The sequence below is a fragment of the Empidonax traillii genome, unplaced genomic scaffold (genome assembly GCF_003031625.1).
Source record: "Empidonax traillii isolate 1590-97213 ecotype Southwest subspecies unplaced genomic scaffold, ASM303162v1 scaffold570:size522666, whole genome shotgun sequence".
NCBI classification, from domain to species: Eukaryota; Metazoa; Chordata; class Aves; order Passeriformes; family Tyrannidae; genus Empidonax; species Empidonax traillii.
In genome coordinates, this window is record NW_020955763.1 from 240,681 (window position 1) to 261,445 (window position 20,765).

At 41.9% G+C, this 20,765-nt stretch overlaps 1 protein-coding gene across 2 annotated transcripts; it reads left to right on the forward strand.

Annotated features, from left to right (window-relative positions):
- The first annotated feature begins 302 nt into the window (after positions 1-302).
- FAM168B (family with sequence similarity 168 member B) lies at positions 303-20,626 on the forward strand. 2 transcript variants are annotated; one of them, XM_027897955.1, is made up of 7 exons: positions 303-362; positions 6,888-6,968; positions 10,443-10,526; positions 14,093-14,235; positions 15,176-15,353; positions 16,585-16,714; positions 17,609-20,626. In XM_027897955.1, the coding sequence occupies exons 2-6, from the start codon at positions 6,899-6,901 to the stop codon at positions 16,695-16,697; spliced, it is 588 nt and encodes a 195-aa protein (XP_027753756.1). In that variant the 5' UTR covers positions 303-362; positions 6,888-6,898; the 3' UTR covers positions 16,698-16,714; positions 17,609-20,626. The 2 variants fall into 2 exon arrangements, with proteins under 2 accessions (XP_027753756.1, XP_027753757.1); XM_027897956.1 differs by lacking the exon at positions 303-362 and adding an exon at positions 859-1,015.
- The last annotated feature ends 139 nt before the right edge of the window (positions 20,627-20,765 follow it).

Genomic DNA, 20,765 nt, shown 5'->3' on the forward strand with positions numbered 1-20,765 from the left:
ACTTGTCCGTGTCATTTGTTTTTAATCGCAGTGGGCACTGCAGAGCTCTTCACCCCCCCCGGTGAAACCTCAAATCGGGCCGAACCCCCCAGCCGGACCTGTGAGGGAGGGGGGCGGGGCCATACCGGCGGGGGGTCACGTGACGCTCCCCGCGCACGTGACGGGGCGCCCGCCCGCGCGCGGAAAGTGACGTCACGCGGTCGGTGCGCAGTTTCTGCGAGTGCCCCGCCCCCCTCCCGTCCCTCGCGGGGTCGCGCACGCACGGCCGCGCTTGCGCACGCGCGTCCGCACGCCCGGGCACGCGCACGCGCACGCCCGGCCGCAGCCAGCGCCCGCCGCGCCGCCCGCCCGGAGCCCGCACGGTGAGCGGGACGGGGGAGGGCGAGGAGCGGGGCCGGGAGTGCGGGAGCGGGGCTGGAGCCGCGAGCGGGGAGTGCGGGAGCCGGGCCTCTCGGGGCGGTGCGGGGTCGGCCCGGCCCGCGGGCGGAGCGGAGCGCAGCGCAGCGCTCGGGGCCGGGAGCGGGGGCCCCGGGGCCGCCGCCCCTCAGCCATCCGGGCGGGCCCCGCACCCTCAGCCCGGCCCCGCGCTGGCGGCGGGCCCGTCCCGCAGCGCTCGACCCGGCGAGGGCCCCGCGGCGCAGTCCGGCCGGAACAGGTGCCAGGCGGCCCGGGCAGGCCCCGCGGCGCTCGGCGGTGCCCGGAGCGCGGCGGTGCCGCCGGCCGGTGATCGGTGCCGGCGCCCGGCGGTGGCTCGCTGAATTGCGGCGGCGTCATGAGGGCTCCGCCGGCCGCGCTCGCGGTCGGTGCCGTCGGTGTGTGCGGGGCCGGCAGCGCGACCTGCCCGACCCCTCCGTGCCCCTGAGCGGGGCAGCGGCCCGGGTGCGGCCCCCGGGCTGTCTGCGAGGAGCTGTGAGCCAGAACGGAGAGAGAGACAAACCGGGCCTGCTGCGCTTTTCTAGATTGCTTGGAGCCGAGTAAACACCGCGCGAACGGTGAAATCGGTGCTCTGAGAAAGGTAAAAGTGCGGGTTTGGTGAGGGGAGCACAGAGCTCTGAGCGCGAGAAGAGCTGGGCTTCATTTGCTCTCAAATGTTGATCGCGGTGTGCGTGTTACCTAATGTGACCAGACTCTCTGTCTGCTCTGGTGTGATTTTACTGTAAGATGTGTAATTTTCAGTGTCATAAAACCTCCATGTTCGTTCAACACGCACTTTCCAGCCTGTCTGTTTGGGGTGGTAATTACACACTTCAACTTTCAGGTTAAAAAGGAGGGGGAGTTAAGAGGCTTTCGGGAATTCTGTCTTAGCTATGAACTTGTGATGGTTTCATGTTATGTCAAAAACGAATATGGAATAAACTGAAAAGGAAAAACTGAAAAAATTATTTGTAGGATTTCACTAAAACGTTGTATGATTCCTTCACGTAGTAAAGTTTTACTCTCTCAGTTTGATTTTTCTTTCTCTGTTTCTCACAGTTGATTAACTTGCCCTAAATTTGGCAATAGACAGGCCTTTAAGGTTCTTACAGTGAGGAATTGGTGATTTGAGGACTTGTTTGAGATTAGAATATCCTCGAACTCAAAGTTTTACAGGAGATGGGAGGATTGGAGATGAGGGCTCCTATCCCCTTGTGCCATAGCAACAACAGAAGTTGTAGGCTTTGAGAAATGCAAAGCATTTTGTTTAATGTTTTCCAGAGGTAGAAGATTTTTTTTTGAAGAAGAAAATGTTTTGGTAATGTTCTGGGGATTTTTGAAGCGTAGAGCAATGCAGCAATCACAAGCAGGATCTTACTATTAAATTTTTTGTATATGTTTTCTTTTTGTGAATGACATATGGAACTGTTGAGTCTTTGACATATAATCATGTCGTGTGTGTCCTCACTGATATTGGGTACAGGCAGTTGTGTTAACATGTGTGTACACTCAAAACCACCCATAACAAACCCCCGGTAGGACAGGTTTACAGCTGAGAACTGTGTTCATTAGACAGGATTGAAAAGTCTAAACTGCTCCATTCCTTTTTAGTCTTAGAAAAAAGAAGGCATGAACACAAAACATGGAAGGTGATTGCAGCTGTCTTATTCTTGTAACATCTTGTAACTTGAGCAGAGGAGTGAGACTTGCCTGGGAATGATGTTTTGAGCTCTGTATTTTAATTTATGTGTGAACTTTGGGCAGCTGTTAATTGTCCTTCTCCAGGCTGTGGTTCTGCACCCTCGGTCTGTGCTGTTACTGTCCATCCCTGCTCCCTTCTTTACATTGAAGCCAGTGCTGTCTTGGGCATTTGGTGATGTGTCTTGGTTCTCTCAAGCTGGTAGATGGCAAACATAGCAATCTTGTATCCAAAAAAGCTCCAGCAGCCCCCAGACTCCTGCCAACCAACTTAGTGAGGGTCCCAGCAGAGGAGGTAGGGCTGCTTGCCAGCTGCATGGCAGTTCTGTAGGCATTGATTCCAGCTGGCTGCAGTCATGGACTGCCATGAACCCGTACCCTGGACTGAACACAGGATTGCCTGCTTCCTGGTAAAATTCAGTGACCTTTTTTGAGGTCTTGGATGCATGGAAGACATTCAGCTACCTACCAGTGTCAGTGCAGCCTGGGATGCCTTGTCTTGGTCTTTAGGAAGCCTTACATGCCTGCTGATACAACCCCCCTTTTTTAAACTAGTTGTGACAGAAGTGCCTGTTATTTGGCCTTGGTTTTGCATCGAACAGCCTGTTTTGATGGCTGAAGTTTTAACAAAAAGTAACTGAGACTTTAATCTTTGTCAGTTATTTGAAGAGCTGAAGTGTCATGAACTGTTTTCTTTGCTACTTAGCAGTGGAAATTGCTGCTTCTACATTACAAACTACCAGGCACTTTGAAATTTTAGTTCTGTTAAGCTTTGACTGGAAGTCAAATGGGTAGAACGTCACTAAGAAGGTAATTAACTTTGTAAATGGAAACTGGGCTGTTTGTACAGTTTCCTAGCAAATAGCATTCTAGAAGTGTTCCATGGTGGGTAGATGTTCAGCACTACAATGACTTAGTGTGAGTCTGCTTAAGTTCCCAGAAGGAAAGCATTAACGGACACGGTAGTGTGCTTTAGGCAGGGTACTTGGAGATTCTTCCCCAACTCTGCTGATGGAATTGTCATAAAATGAGCACCAAACGACGTTCAGCAGGTCTTGTTCTCATAGTGTTTCTGCACAACTTTGAAAATCAGTGGTAAGAAAATACATCTGTTACACAGGACCGTGCAGTTTGTCCTGCAGTGCTTGCAGTGATCTGTGGAGGTTTGCACGCAAATCTCTCTGACACGGTTTTTAAAAGCAGAATTTCCTAGAAATGTTGTGTGTTCCGAATGTAGCAGGAAAAGCCGCGTGCAGAAGAGATCCAAGTGGGAGTGCTAAAGCTTCAGCAATAGCAGCAGTTGGCCTTTGTGCTCAGCTTCCCAAAACGTGGATTGAAGAGGAGGATGATTGTCCCGGTATCTGTACCAAGATGAGATTTAACAGGCCTGATCACAACTGAGTTTAATTGCCTGGCTTTGGCAGGAGCGGAAGGTGAAGCGCTTGCACTTCCCAAGCATCCTTGCGTGGTCTTTAATCGGAGCATCTTTAAAAAGTGTGATTGCCTCTGTTTCAACTGAGAGAGTAATTCCTTCACAGTTTACTTTGTGCAATTTATATACAGATGATGCACAGTAGACACTGATTTGCATATCCATTAACATGAGAATGCTTTGGAGGGACTGCCAACAAAGCAGTTGAAAGGCCTGATTCTTAGGGTTTGCTTTATACCGGTTTCCCAAGCGCTGAAACCATTTGATGTGGATGTGGAGCGTTCCAGGGAAGTGGACTGCGAGGTTCCACATTTCAATATAACAGATGCCCTTCCAAGTGAAATTACAGTAAGAGTGTGATGATTGCATCCACTGGGTAATGCTGTATAATTACAGTTACACATGTTGGGTCCTTCAGAGAAGACCCAGAAATAATTATTTGTGATGAGGAATGGTCTGACGTTTTGTCTGAGTTGCAAAGACTATGAGCGCTTGGTGTAGGCTGATTGCTCCTGACTTGTCTGTCAGTGGTGACAGCAGAGGGTGAAAGTAAACAGACCTTTCCAAAAGGTCTGTCCAACCCAAGTTGAATTCATGTGTGTTTGTGTGTATACACGTGTGGAGTTGGAAGTGTGGATACATTTGAAGTGGAAGTAGACATTGTTTCCAGGAAGAGGCAGCTTGAGTGAGGCTCCCAGTGCCATAGGTTTTTTCCCCTTACTTAAATAGAATTCCTCTCTCCTAATCTGTACTTTGAGATGGTCTTGTCTCATCTTTTCTATTCCTTTTCTGTACCTCTTCAGCTTTGTGTTACTTTTCCACAAGTCATCCCCCATAGTGGATGTCCTTGTGTTCTTCTGCAGTCATTGACTACTAATACTTGTAATAGCTGGGTTTTTTAATATATTTTACCTACAAAATATTCACAGAAGCCCCTTTCTGACTTCCCAGCTGACAGTCTTTTTTCTTCTCATTGCCATTCAGGGTGGTTGAGAGGGTTACAGGTTCTTCTTTTCTCCTAATTCCTGCAGAGAATACAAGGAGGAGGAGCAGCACGTTGTGGGGATACAACATTGTGGGAGAGGGCTGTTTCATTTGTGTGGGAGGGTTTATCCACCTCTTTAATTAAGACTTTTGCCCCACGAGTGGGAAATGCTGAGACCAAAGTGAAGCTTGAACCTTTAGGTTCAGACACAAAATGTGGCACTGTCAAATGAGAGGAAAATACAGAGAGAGGTAACGGGAACAGACTGAAAGTTTTCAAGTAAATGAGAGTCCTTTTTTTAGAGGGGGATACACTGGAGAAAGTATGGGAGAACAGATCAGCCTTGCTACAGCAAAGTGCTGTCCAGCAAAATACAGCTGTTGATTATGGCACAGCAGAGTTAATGCTGCTAAAACTCCCCGGAGCTTCAGTGCAAAATGGCCCTTCAGACTTGAAGTGTAGTTTGCTGTAGAACATTTCCAAAGAGATTTGTGTCAAATAGAACTTTTTGATGTGGGTCAGGTGATTGAAACGTGCTGCTCTGGGGAACTTTATTCATACTAAGTGATGTAAATGGCAGGTTGTTTGGTTTTTAACTCAGTCTTAGTGGATTCTGTCGTCTTTATATATAATCAAGTATGAATCAGGGGAAAAAGGCAATTCTGTTTAAGGTAGTATTAATGCAAAGTGGGGGGAAATCCAAAAAGCTGGTAAAATCTTGTAATGCTCTTATATCGACTTGAAGTGTTTTGTGAAACCTGGTGATAAACTTACTGATAGCACTTACTTTGATTTGCTAATTTTGCACAAATGGCTCTTCTGTTGTGTACTAGGTGCTGCTGAAACTCTTGGCACAGGGCTGGTTTTAGCGTTACTTTAAAAAGCAAACTATTTATGCTTTATGGAGTCACTTACCGAAGATTTATCAGTGCAGCTATACTGATAAATTCCACTTGGATTCCTGCCTTAACATGCTCTGTAACTAAGGTAACACATGTGGAATTAGACTTTCTTGTTTCCTGAACTTTATTTACAGAATTCTATTAAACCAACAGGGTGTTAGGCAGTTTAACACAATTTAAGTAAGATCGCTGGAGATGTAGAAGAGGAAGTGACTCAAGTGTCAGCTGTTAACAGTTAATAAGAAAGTTTGGTTTCATAGGGTGCCTTTCTGTCTTGCTGCTGAAAAATGGGTGCTTGCAGGAAGAATCACAGAAAATGCTGAGTTGGAAGGGACCTCCAAGGATCATCAAAGCCCAACTCCTGGCCCTGCACAGAACACCCACAAGAGTCTCACTCTGTGCCTGGCAGCATTGTCCAAACTTCAGCTCTGTTGGGCTTGGTGCCTTGAGCACTTGCCTGGGTAGCCTGTTCCCATGCCCAGCCACCTCTGGGGGAAGAACCTTTTCCTAATATCCAACCTAAACCTCCCTTGAGACATGTTTAATCTTTAAATGTATGCAGAAAATCAGATGATTGGAGATTCTGAGGTTTAAATACAGGGATTTTTTTCTAAAATGCCATTAAAGTAGTTGCAAACAATACTCCTGCATGAGCCACTTGAGAAGCATCTTCAATGCCATTTTACTTTCTGTGGTGTTTAAGTACAAGGTTCTTTTTAAAACTGGGTGGTTGGTTTTGTTCGTGTGGGTGATGTTGGCTGTAGGTGCCTTTTTGGTGCATGAATGCATCATTCAGAAAGGACTGTACACAACTGCCAGCTTCTCATGGGCCCTGAAGAACTTGGCAGCAAGTAAACAAATAAATAAATGCTGTCTAAATGTACAGAGTCTTTTGCCACTTCCTTCTGTAGTACTTGGGCTGTTGATGGTTGATAATTTAGTGCTGGGCAAGGACTGGAATCCCAGGCTTGAAATGCCAGTAGGAATAGACCATAAGTATCTTCTTCCCTTGGCAAGAGGCTTCATAAACAAAAGGGGAAGAGGCCAAGATTGATGGATGGTAGATGGATGAAGAGTGACTGATAGATGGCATGAGGGGAGACGTCCAACACCAGTGAACTCCTGCAGTGGGCTGTGGATCTCTGCACCAGGGGGAACTCTGAGTGATGGAAATATTTTGAAAGCGTGCTCCATAACAGGGAATGTTTCATTCCTGAGACACTCCCTAGCTGACTGAGGGTTGGGGTGCTTTGAAATTTTATTTCTGCAGTGATTCTCTCCTGCTTGTGGCTATGGTTTTAGTGTTGATGAGTAGTGGAATTGCTGCATTTTCCTCTGTTACTTTTTCTTCCAATACACTTCCCCAATTTCTAGTTCCACAGTAGTTGCTGAGATTTCAAGCTTCCCTTAAACTTAAGTAAATATTGGTTTTCTTTTTCTTTATTTCCTGTTTCAGTTACTGAAATCATGAATCCTGTGTATAGCCCTGGATCTTCTGGGGTTCCCTATGCAAATGCCAAAGGAATTGGTTATCCAGGTAAGTAACTCTGTTTTCTAACAAGTTTTGCTGCTCTTTCCTTTCAAAAAAAAATTGCCTTCATGTAAATCTGTTTGGGGATTGGGGTGGGGTTGCCTTTAAATTTAAAGAGTGACATTTCCACAGTGATGTTATTTCTTCTGTTATATTTCTAACTTCAGTATCTCTTCCAAAGCAGCTTATTTTAGGAGCTCTAATAATTGCGCCCTGCAAGAAGAGGAGTCAGTCTATTTCTGCTGCTGCTTGACAAGCGCTGTTAACCTTTCTATCCTCTAATTCTTGTTCTTGCTTGTGCTTTAGCACTGTCCAAAGCATAGCAGCAAGGATGGGACCAAGAAAATGGCCAAAAATGTTTTTGAAACACAAATGTATTTCTTGCTTTATCTATTTCTCAGTGACTTCAGGTTTCTCACCAGGGTTTTTTTTCCCCTCATCTCCTAATGTGTGTGCAAACAGGTTTCATTTCTGATATCTCCATAGTCTAAAAGTTGGATGAGGCAAAATTACATTTGGCCAGAGCTTTCCAGGAAAGCCTCTGTGTCTCTGGGAGGCATTTCAAGCAGCAGGTCTTGAGGCTGTCTTTTTTTTTTTTTTTTTCTGGTATCTGTGAGATAAGGGAATTTCCATTCTGGGAGAGGCTGGAGGGTCTTTCAGCTCAGATTTTATATTCCATAAAAAGTTAAACTTTCTCAGCTTTTACAGCAAAGATTTTTTGTGATTTATTTGGTGTCTGTGCTGGGAGGTAGAAATCTTTCTCTGCTGTTACTGTTTGTATTCTTGGTAGCTGTACTATATTTTCCTACTGGTATTTACTGTTCTTAAATTTGTTTTTCAGCTTAGGTAGTGCTCTAGAGGTCATATTTTCCTGTTCTACTTTTCTCTGATCCTCCTTCTAAATACTGCTGCATAAATGAATTCTCTTTATTGTTGGCTGATTGTCTCCAAAACATTTTCATTCTATTTTTTTGCTTTTCAGATTCCTCAGACTAGTGTACATGTCTTGATTTCTCCAGTGTTTATGAGGGCAAGGCACAAAGTGTGTTGCAATGTTTTTAAGTCTATTGAGTGACTGGAGTGGTGCAGTAATAAATTGTGAAGCTGATGCTGTGTAACCATGAGTCCTGCAGGATGGTTTTACTCCCTGTCACTGAGTTATAAGGGCTGCAGTAATTGTACAATAAGGCAAGCAGCAGAGGTTTACTAATTAATATAATTGATGCAAGTTATTCCCATATTTATAATAGATTGCTTTTTCGGGACTTTCTTTTGCTTTAGATAAAGATTATTATGAATTATTTAAATATGAAGTTGTATTTTTAGCTCTGTTCATTTTCTGAATGCAGATTTGTATTAACCAGGGTTTCATTTGTCTTTATAACCATTTACACATCGCATTGACGCTCTTGGTTATACTAAACTAAGTCATAGCCTAATTTAGTTTGGAAGATACACTATTGTAGATTCATAAGTAGCAGTTTAAACAACGTTACCACTTCTAATCTTTTATTCTACTTCTGCACATACTAGACCATGTATTGAATTATGTCAGTGCTTTATATTTGCTAGTTTGCAAAACTGATATATGTGAAATTGAAGTAGGATTGTTACAAAACTGCCTTAAATACCATGGTACAAGTTGGTTACTCAGAATTCTCCCTTGCAGCAGTGAGTTCATAGGTTCACACAGCTGTGACCCTTAAATTCAGCTTAGTCAATACTGTGTTACACCATTAGTGTGCTAAACTGCCTGCTTTAAGCTTTTTAAGATTTTGGGATAAACATGAAACACGTTCTCTAAATGGAAAAGTAGACTTACATTTTAGGGTTTTTTTTAAAGCTGTTGCATGACTAAGGTGCCCTTTTTTTGGCCTCTGCTGCAGATTCTCCACTCAGAATCATTGCATTTGCATGGGTTGCATGGGAATAGAAAGCAAGGAACACAGCAGTAGGTGGAATGCATTATTGAAAGGCAATGTGTTTCTAAAGCTGTTGCATATTTAATAACAGTTTATATTATACTAGACCTATTTTAGGTTGTTGGATAGGATTCCAGCAGCAAAAAAAATCAATATTCAAACGTTCTTACACAGATATAAGTTCTGTGTAGAAGTTCCAGCTGCTCCTTGTTGTAGTTCCATTTTTCACAAATGACCCATTTCCTGAGCAGCTCAGAGGGCTCGACTGTGGAGCTGAAGCTGCGAAGAAAGGAAGGAGGACTGGAAAGTGTGTACAGTGTACCTGAGGTTGCAGATGTGTAGTTGGTTTGAGTAAGGTGCAAAGCTGTACTGAAGCTTTTCACCAGCAGCTCAGGAGTTTGAAAACCAAAGAGCTATTTACACTCTGAAAAGTTGTTACTACTTGGATATGTTATTTTTAACTTTGATTTTTAAGCCTAATGCTTTTCTTAGTCTTATCCATGCTGACCACCCAGTAGCAGTGCCAAGTGTATGCCACTTGATATGTTTACAGAGTGCTTTGCAAAACTGGTTAGCATATATAGTCCTGAGCTGAGGAATTCTTATTGTTGAGAGTAATTGCTGAGGACTCTGGGATTTATAATGAAATAGAAGCCCTTAAAATCAATTGGAATATCAGTTAAAAATTAGCAGCTTTAAATGGGACAGTGGAGATGCAAATGTTAATTGCCTTTTGTCTGGAGAAGTTGAAATCTTTTTACTTTGATAACAGAATGTAGTAGTAACTCCATCTTTCTAAATACAGTCATTACTCAGTTTTATACAGTTTGGAATGATGTAAGTAAGTTCCTGGAAAAATTAATAGCTATGATTAATTCAGAAATTTCACTAAATCTAAACAAGGTTCATATCTTTCAAGGAACTGGCTTTTGCTAATGCTGTTTTTTGCCTTGTGTTGGAGGCCAGTCTATCACATTAGCTCAGCCCTAGTCATTCTACTCTGCTGTAGCAGTGCTTACCTATCATTTTTTCAGTGCCTCTGTGAGTCCCTCTGTGCTGGTAACTGTCAGTGTGTATCTGAAACTGGGGAGCTTGTTTGAGTGTAATAACAAATTCCTGTCAAATTCAACAAGCAGTTTGGGCTGCTACTGCTTTGTACTTTCTGCTTGAGATATCTCTGATCTGGAGTGTCAGAGTCACTCTGACTTGAAGGTGTTTTTTTTTTCAGAGAAAAGTCCCTTCAGATAAATACTGTATGTACAGCAAATCTTAAAACTCATGGAGGGCGAATGTAGGATAATTGTACCAAACTTTGTTTTCCAGCTGACTGAAGTACTTGGCCAACAGAGATTTACTGCAACAGGGATGTAAGGGAGAAAGCTAAGGTGTCACAAGTGCTCTTCTCACCTAGCATTCACTTCCAGGTGGCCTGGGAGACGGGGAGCCCGGTGTTTTAGTTGAGGAGTTGTGATTGAAGGCTGGCTGTTTGCTTACCTCGGGTAAAATCTGGGTAGACTGTGCAGTCAGGAGAGTAACTTTGACTTGTGCTTTCTTCCAGCTGGCTTCCCAATGGGCTATGCAGCAGCTGCTCCTGCCTATTCCCCTAACATGTATCCTGGAGCAAATCCTACCTTCCAAACAGGTACGTGTGGTAGGTATGTTTGAAAGTTGGTAAAAGAACGAGGAAAAGCTGCAGGGGCTCACAAGAACACTTGTACTGTGGGATAAGTTTTACGTTACTTTGAATATGACTCACAAGGAATCGTCTGATAAATTAAAATGAACATAATCTCAAGTCATACTGCTTGCACCTTCTGAGAAGAGAACAGCTGAAGTTTTAGCTGTTGTTTCTATATTTCAGGATGATCCTTGAGGCTTGCATTGCATTTCCCTTCACTGCTTCTTTCGTGATTCTGCTTGCTTTGCCTCTTACTGGTCATTTCCAGATTCCTGGATTTTCTTCTGTTTGTTGTCCTCAAAACTACTCTTTTTCATCCCTTCCTTAAATCATATCTTTCCAAGTCCAGCATGCTGGTGTCTTTCTGCCCTTAAAACTATCTTGCACAAACTGATGTTCTGGAAGGCTCAGTTGCTGGGTAAAAGTGTTTTGCCCACTTGTAGATACAGGGGAGGCTTTGGGTAACTGCACCTGCACGTGTGTTGGTTGAGAGAAAGGTACTGTGAGAGGCCTAGGAAAAGGGAGATGGGAGAACTGACACAGGAAACAAAGCACTCCAGAGTTATTTTTGTGTAGTCCTGCTTTCACTAATAGAATATGACTTTGATGTGCTAATCCTTGAAACAAAACAGAAATGGCAGCGTTTAATTTCCACATAAACCAGGAATATGGATCTGATACAACAGGGTTCTCCCTGGGCTCATTGTGTACCTGAAGGAATTCCTGCCATTGCTTTGTTAATGTAGATCTGGGCCATCATCAGGAACTCTTTCACTTCCATGTATTATGCCAGTTTTCCAGATACACATGGCACATCAGCAGATTTGTCCCTGAATGCCCTGGTGGTATGGGGATAGGAAAGGATACTGCTAGAAATTGGGAAGCTCATGTTGTGGCTTGGTATTGAAGTTCAGTGTTTGCAACCGATGAATTTCATTAACTACCAGGAGACTCTTGAGGGTGTGGCAGCAATTACTGAGAGGAGAGAGAGTAGGTCCTCTGAAATGTTTGCCTGCAGAACCTGTTAAAAGTGTAGCTTTCCTTGGAACTGGGGAGCATCCCCGTTGGTACAGCCCGTGTCACTGCTCAGTTTGCTGCTTAGAGGCACAGTGAGTGCAGACTCACTCCTTTGTCTTGTCTTTGGTTTTGAATTTAAGGTAAGGAAATGAACCAGTGTTATAACTTCTAGTAATTAAAAACAAAAAATTAAGAATCTGTCCCTTGGGTAAGTGCTGCCACTGTGCAAGTGTCATATCTGGGGGTGCATTTGCACTGGACTGCTTCAGAACTCTACTGAGAGTGATGTTCAAGGAGAGCAGTTCCCATCAGGGTCTAACTCTTGGCCTGGGCATCAGAGCCCTCTGTGGGCTTTGATTGTTGCATTGTTGGGGTGACCTCAGTGATGTGTCTGCCTTCTGTGCTCACTGCACGTATCCTGCAGCTGTGCTGAGGAGTGGCTGTGGGGTTTGATCCCAGGATCAGAGCACTGGGAGGCACTTCCACACTTCATACATGTTGCAGTTTGTAAATCCTGCCACAGGAAGATGAACATAAATAAGCTGCATGGAATCAATTTACCAAATCATGAGACTAATGTTTTTCCCCAGTTGTTTGTTTTTTAGCTCTCTGTCAGTTATGCTGTAATAGAAGTTTATGGTTTCTGGGACAATTTCTTCAGTGTTAGACTTAATCATGCTGTAATATTAATGTGCATTGATTAATCTTTGCTATATAGCATGAGATATATTCCAAGTCAGAAAATACTGCTTTTTCACACAAAAGTGAAAAAGTTCTAAGATGTGTAGAAGCTGGATACCAGCTTTGAAAACGCTTAATTTTTAAAAAAACGGTACTGTTTCAGGCTTTATTGCTTTGGAATGGAAAATAAGCTTTTATTTCAGAACTAAGAATAGCTTTAATTTTGTACTCCTCTTTAAGCTGTGAACTAAAGTTTAAAATGTACAGACCCTCTAATTCAGGCAGATAACTTGAAATACTTTGTTACAGCTGGGATTTTCTTATACCTTTTTTAACCTTTCTGATGTAAGCTTGTTTGAGAATCAGAGCTTTAGTAAATCATATTATGCAGCAGAATTTGAACGTGCCACTGCTGTACAGAAAAGGGACTTTTTTACTGGTAACTGTCTTAAATGACTGTGGTTTGGAATAATCATGTAATTTACTGTTAAGGTCTTTGCCCAATGTAAGGGAGAAAAAATAAATACCTCTTGTGCAGAATTACCACTTTGCAAGAATTAAAGAAGAAATTGCCTGTGCAGCTGTATCAGTGGGTTTTTAGAATGAGAGTGGGCTTCACTGAGGACAGAGTTGTAGTTCAGCAGTGATGCTTCGTGTTCAGCATTTGGTACCTGTGGTTTCCACCACAAAGAGTTCCCCATACTCATGGAAGTTCCTTCCTCAGCATGCTCTGTGTCTGAGATACTTAGGATCTCTAAAAACAACAGAGAGTGCTGTGGTGTAGCTTTCTTTAAAGGTGATAAATTCTATTAAAAAGAAAAAGTAAACCTATTTCTTCATTAGCTGAACAGCTCTGAGTTTGAAGGGTGGAATGAAACTGCAAAGAAACTCAGACTTCTGCAAAAAGAATGAAGGTCATCTGTCATCACGCTGTCTGCACAGACTGATTTTTGACAGCACAAATGCCAGCATCCTCTCTGCCATATGACTTCAGATCTGTTCTCTGTGTTGAAGTCAGCACATTCTAGACAGTTTTTCAAGTCAACCTAATCTCTATTCCAATAGTCTCTTTTTTTTTTCTGTAATTACTAAGTGTCTGTTCTTCCTTGCACTGCTCTGGTAGTTTGTACAGTTCCAACTAGATGGGATTAGTGCCTGTGGATGTTGTGTCTCCTGGTGTGGTGGACCTGCATGAGATCCAGGATCTTTTCGCAACAGCCCAGACTAGTGTGGCCTTCTGTATTTATTTTAGCCAGTTCAGGAAATGCCAGAAAACAAATACAAACAAATGTAAGGTGAAGTAGAGGTTGCAGATTGTGTGTCTGTGTTCTCTGACAATCCATCCTGAGCTCTTTGGATGATTCTGGCTTTTGACATTCTTATTCTTGTGCTGGATCATCTCCTACAGAAGGTGACTGCAGGTTAGTCAACTGTTACTGGGTTTTGCCAGGATGGTTTGGGGGGTGTTGAGAGTTGAGGGATGCTAATATGTGCCAAGTCCTCCTGTATAAGGATGTTAATGTGCCCAATCCAAGTATTTAATGATGTTACTACCAAAATGCACTTTATGCCCTGTCTTCATAGATTTGAAAAGTAAATCATGCAAATATACAGTTAACTTTTCATGCGTAGTTGACACAGTCAAATACTATTTTCAGTTACTGTTACCAGTATTAGGTAAATGATTAAACTTGGATATTGAGACCAGTTTACTGAGGACTCACATGAAGATTGTGGCATTGGGAAATCAGAGAATTGTTGCCCTGACTTCAGGAAGCAGATCACTGCCCCACATTTCCCACGGGTTTGATGCAGGTTTGCCTTTGTTTCAGGTTATACCCCAGGTACCCCGTACAAAGTCTCCTGTTCACCCACCAGTGGAGCAGTGCCACCGTACTCCTCGTCACCGAATCCCTACCAGACTGCTGTGTACCCAGTCAGAAGTGCCTACCCACAGCAGAATCCATATGCACAGGTACACAGGCAAAGCCAAAAAATGTCACTTTGGGTGGTATTTGGTGTTCCCTGCAATATCTGCCTGAACTCGTAACCTTTCATCATGTTCATTGCTTTGTGCATGGAGAGATCCTTCAGCTGCCTGCAGTAAGAATTCTTAGCACAGTGACTTACAGAGTGTGGGTGCAGTTTTATGTTCTCTCTTGCCCTTTCTGATTGTGTGATCTATCCTTGAAGATACACTAGATTGAGTAGTTTCCATAATCTGTGCTGTATGTTATAACTACCAATATCCTGGTTTCATTTCATCAGAAATTGTCATAAAGTTGCATTGATTTTTTTTTTTTTTCAGTAAGTTCTGTTGTAATTCAGGGAGTTACCAAGTCTCATGCTAAGCAAACTGTTGAAATTTATTAGAAAATACAGGATTAAGACACTTCAGTAAACATGATATTTTGGCCTTCTTTTCTTGGTGGAAACTTACCTGGCACGTGAGCAGTAGTTGGAGGGAATTAATAAGCATGTGACAAGTTTTGTACGCTCTGCTTAGTGCATTTGGATTTGTCAAAAATCTTTGGTTCTTTAGAGCAGCTGAATAGAAAGTTGTGAAAGACTGAGAAGTGTTCTGTCATGGGTTAATATATGAAAGGAGACAAAATGAAGGCAATGAATGACAAATGACCCCTTACTGTTGTATGTATAGTCAGCATTGGAGTTCTGCAAAGGTCCCTGCCTTGAATGTTACTCCAAGAGCCTTAAAAATGGATAAAATGTTTAAAATTTTGCAAGTGAAACACAGTTGGAATAGTTTAAATGAATGTTGTGGCTTCTACTCTGTAAATGCATTGCATCTTTAGAATAATACTTTTATTTTATGATAATGTTCATGAAAGGAGATACCACTTACCTTTCCCACAGATATACTGCAATCACTTAATGTGCTGTTTTTCCTCCAACAGCAAGGCACTTACTACACACAGCCTTTATATGCAGCACCACCCCACGTAATCCACCACACCACAGTCGTGCAGCCCAATGGAATGCCAGCAACCATGTACCCTGCTCCGATCCCGCCGCCCCGAGGGAACGGGGTCACCATGGGCATGGTGGCTGGGACGACTATGGCAATGTCAGCAGGTTTGTGTGCCTCCCCCCAGCGTGGTTCCTTGGTGCAGCTCTGCTTTCAGCTCGAGTGGGACACGAGTGTGCATGGCACAGTCATGAAACTGCCACTCAGTGTGTGTCTTCAGAGTGAGTCCAGCTAGTTCAGTGATGCTTTGATCACCTCCAAGGATGGAGGTGTTGCATCCTCTTTTCAGGTGTCAGTATTATTTTTGGTAGTTTTTCTTCATTTCTGTATGGAATTTCACTTACTCTTGCATCCTTTGCTTCTCATCTTACCAGTGGTAAGAGTCTGACTTGCTCTTCCCAGTGCATATTTCAGTGCCAGTTGAAAGCAGCAGCCTCTTAAGGCTGAGGAAAATGTAGTGTCACAGACCTTCCTTGTGTGTCCAGGTACAACACTTCATGTGTTTGCACCACCTGCAGGTCCTCTGTGTCATGGGCAGTGGTTAAAGATGTCTACTTCCTGTTGACACTATCTCTTGGTGGTAGTGTTTGGAGAAAATGTTGTTTCCCCAGTAATCCTGTCTCATCTGCGAGTGTTTGCAGAGGGGGTGTCATGCTTTGTTACTCAGTAGGTGGTTAACTCACGAAGAAACGTCCACATTCACTTAAAGGATGCTCAATTTAGTAATCCCAAAAACAAGAGCCATGAGTTTGTTTCAAGAGTCTGGTTCTTATCCTGTCAAATCTATAATTTAATTTGAGAAACCTCAAAAGTAGAGGAGTTAGGTATCAAAAACTGAGCTAACCTTAAAGTTTTGTTCGTGGGCAGGCTGATCCCAGGTGTTTGTTACTGGTGTGACCCTGCTCTCTCAGGCTCTTTGTTTCTGAAGCCCCTTAGTCTGTAAAAACCTGTAATAATGCAAACAAGAACTAATTTATTCTGATTTTTCAGTCAAGTTATCCCTACCATCAGATATTCTTATGGCACATAAAGCCTGCTGTGGGAGAGTCTTGCAGTGAATAATACTTATGTTGCAGGGTTTTTGCCAGAGCTGTTTCTGAGTAGTGAGTATCTGTGTTGCACTGGACTGAGCATCCATCGGGCTAAAATGACCCCCTTGCATAAAGGTTTGAAGGCAGATTGGGGCTGGAGTGCAAAATGATACTGGTAATTTTAAAGATGAGCAAGATGTAATTGGTTTTAAAATTAAATCTTTTTTTCCTCTCCTTCGCTTTTTGTTTGATTTTTTTTCTCTCTACTAGAACTTGTGCTTACTGAAAACTGTTCTCTTCATTCTAGGTACTTTGTTGACAACTCATTCCCCAACTCCAGTAGCCCCTCATCCAGTTACTATGCCCACGTATCGGGCTCCAGGAACACCAACCTATAGTTATGTGCCCCCACAGTGGTGATCATCCTGGCAGTCAGTGTAAGTTACTGATTTAGATTGAAACCACTTAATCTTTCTTAAAAATGACAGCATTGCAGGTTCTCTGGGGGGAGACTCTCCAGAAGGTAAGCAGTCTGGGGCGCTGTGACGGCGTTCTGATTGAGTAGGAATACACAAAAATTGCTGTTTATGTACTAGCTGTTCTTGCAAAGTGCAGCTTTGTACTTTGTACTTTTGTACTTTGTACTAATGGGGCTTTTTCAGTGGTCTGTTTCTTCACAAATCATGAATCATTTTCATGGTTCTTGATTGCTGAATATGAGAGAATGAGCCTCAAGTTTGCCTTCTTAAAATACATCTGGGATTAAATGTATTCAGCATTTTGGGATAGTTGGTAATTGTTGAATTCAGCAGTACTGTGATTCCTGAATGAAACAATGTGTGTGAGTTGGTTTTGATTGGCTAAATATGTAGGTAAGGTGAGTGTTTTGCCTTGCTCTGAGGGTGAATCTTTTTCACAAGCTGCTGAAACAAATAAACAGCCTTGAGATAATTTCATATATTTGTTCTGTTTCAGGTTAAGTATCAGTGCATACTTCTTGCAGTCAGTGTGGAAAAAGCATTTTTAGTGTGAACCAAAATTTAGATAATGTATTTCAAGAAGAGGAGTTTAACTTTGAAATCTGCTATAAAGTGGGATGGACTTTGGGGGCGTAATCAGTGTCAAAATGATACAAAACCTAATGTTTTTGTGATACATATTTCTGTTTCTGGTTTGTTTGGTTATTTTTAGCATAAGTTGAAAGGAGCTTTATTGGAATTAATGACTTGTCAGACCAACTGAACTTGAAATTTTCACTTTTAGTCCATTTAGTTTGAGAAAAGTTTACCTAATTGAGAGTATTTCCCACTCTTCTCCCCCTCCTAATGTAGGTTTGAAGATGGGAGATATGCAATCAAGAAATTGAGGTTTAAAAGTTGGTGCTGAAGCCCTCATGCCTCCAACCAGGACTTTCCTTCTGAATGCTTTCAACACTTGGCTAAACACTACTAATTCCTGATCACTGAAGATTTTCCAGTGCTGCATATCTTACATCTTGGAACTCCAGCAGTTAGTCTTAAAGCAAATCCTGTTTTGTGGACTGTCTTGCAATTTTTTAGCTAATTATAACGATAAAAAGGGAGTATAAATTTATTCTGATCCATATCTAGTTGAATGCATGTTAAAACACAAAAACAAAGCTTGCTCAATCTACCTGCAGTGACTGATGCAAAAACCATCATATGCAAATCCAAAGGAACCGAAAAGTATTTTACAACTTGTATCACTAATGCACTGTTGTAATGTATGCAGGGTCTGAAAAGGTAGAATCATGAAAGTGAGTTTCTTTCTGGAATACCATAACATACATTAGATAAGTGCTTCAGCCTTTTTCAGGTTGATGGAGTTGCCAGTTTATAAAAGGGGCATATTTTTATTTAAGTGATGTGTTCTTTTCAAATTCAGCTACTAAATTGGAGCGACTGGAAAATGAGTCAGGCAAGCTGTAGAAATCCCGCACACAATTAGTTTACTTCATACCTTTTCATTTTCATGATACGAATTCAGTGTTATACAGATGTTCTTAGGATCAGAATGAGATGACAGAGGTAATGCTGTGTGTGCCAGTAAATAGGGCAAACTTCCTTGAGGCAAAAACTGGCTCGTAGGAATAGTAGGAGGTGATATCACCTGCATAATGATTGCATGTCCTGGGGAGATTTCTATCCAGTACCATCTTTCATACGATGCAAGACGTGTCAAAGTGAGACTGCCACACAGACTGATAGAAAACACTTTCTTTTAGTTCTCAGTTGAGGAAATCCGTGCTGTTTTTCCTAAAGGATGTTGTAGTCAGTTGAAAATGTATGTGCAGCTGATCCAGCTTGCTTTCTGGACACTTAAGAAGTGCGAGGGCTTTCTGCAGCAAACAGAGTTCAGCTGCATGTTACTCTGAGGAAAGCTTGTGTGCCTGATGAGTATGTTAAAGGGGAACAAATCATTTTAATGCAATTTCCTTTATTAGCTCCTTGCAGTATGGACTATGGATACTCTGTAGTAGGGCTGCCAGAGGTTTCAAAAAGCAGTTCTCTCTTTTTTTTTGTTTTTTTTTCTGAAAATATCTGTAATTGAAATAGGAGCCACTTGTTGGTTACAGCATTTTTGTGTTTTCTTAATATTTTCTTTTTTTTTTTTTTTTACTTCCTAAATTGCACTTGGAAACACGTAAAGTAAGACTCAAAAATAAGACTCAACTGCAGATTAGCATTCTCAGTGAGTCATTTGTGATATTCTTTCTTGCAACTTCAATTTTTAAAGTACCTCAAAGCGAATGCTGTGGGTATAAAGGGCTAGCCTTGGAACCCATTTGTATACCAAAATCGTTACAGGACAGATTTTAAATTTTTAAATTTGAATATTGCACATTAAAGTGGAGGTTTTTCTTAAACCTGCTTGACTTACAATTCCAGAAAGATGCAATTTCCTTTTTTTCTTTTTTTTTCTTTTTTTTGATGCATTCAATACCTGCAATAAATTATGCAGTAAATGGTTATAAAATGATGTTCCCTTTTAAGCATTTACACCGAGGTATATCAGGCTGTTTTGTTCCCTTAGGTTAACTTCCATTCAGAATTAAATTTTTTGAAGTTGTGTATCTAGTTACGCTTTGTTTTGGGGTGTTCTGCTCCTGTACAGATTTGGCAGCTGCTTTGGGGCAGCATCAGTGCTGATTTAGTGCAGCCATCCCAGTACTCTGCCGTGGTGGGAGGCTTGTGTACCTTCATACCCCACTGGTGGTTAGAGCCCTCAGTAACTTTATTTTTTACAATAAGCACTCTCTGTATTTTGTACCCTTTTTTTTTTTTTTAATAAAGTTTAGGTTTATTTTGCATGAATCACTGTCAGTGGATGGCCCCCTTATTTCTAATGCCTTGAACATAACTATGTTGTTAGAGTAAGTACTTTAAACCTTATTCGTGAGCACTTACTGCAGCTTAGGGATTTCCATATGTTTTTTATATGGAGCAGAAAATCACCCAAGACAAACTTAGTTGAATCTGTAGTGCTTTGTTCAAGTCTGTTTAACAATTCCATTTGTGTAGTAGATGTGCAGCTTTGATTAGTGGGGTGTGGCAGAGCACAATGAACATTAACACAGGGCACTTGTCCTGAGCGTGGTTTTAACCAGGAGCTGAGGTCTGGAGCAGGGCTGTGTTGGGGAAGAGCTGGGAAGGCCAAGCTGAAAGCTTTGCTGTCTCCTGTCTCGTCACCGTAAACTGAAGCTTTGAAAATCATAGGAGAGAACTTCCATGAATGCTGCAATAGAGAAATAGTTGAGGAATGGATATAACTTCCTGTATATTTGCTCTAACTTCAGATTCCTAAATGTCATCTTGGAATTGGTCTCCATATAGTATTCTGTAACATTTAGGCAGTCTCACTTACTTGAGCACTTTTTTTTCTAAGTTGCATTATGGGATTCATCCAGGAGGGAGAAATTGTACCTTTTCCAAAGGTACTGCACCTTCCAGTTCTGAGCGATTCTGATCTGCTGGGAGGCTGGAGCGTGTCTCCAGGAGTTGTTATGAAAAGTAACCAAAAGCACAGTGCAGGGGGACGGGGGAATATGTGTATATATAACTATCTTAATGGTATTTTGTTGCAAATAGTAGAAAGCATGGATATAAAACTGCAGCAGGGGAAACTGTACATCATTAAATAGGCGTTTACACAGTGAGGGTCTTACGAAACATTCTCTCCTGCTTTTTATATAACATTCCCTATTTAGAATTCCTTTATAAATGAATACGCAGTGTGTGTTTGCACAAGAGCTCCTCAGCAAGTGAAAAGAGCTAGTGCAGTAGAGACATTTCAGATCAAGCTTCTCTTTAAAAAAAAAAAAAAAAAAAAAAAAAAAAAAAAAAAAAAAAAAAAAAAAAAAAAAAAAAAAAAAAAAAAAAAAAAAAAAAAAAAAAAAAAAAAAAAAAAAAAAAAAAAAAAAAAAAAAAAAAAAAAAAAAAAAAAAAAAAAAAAAAAAAAAAAAAAAAA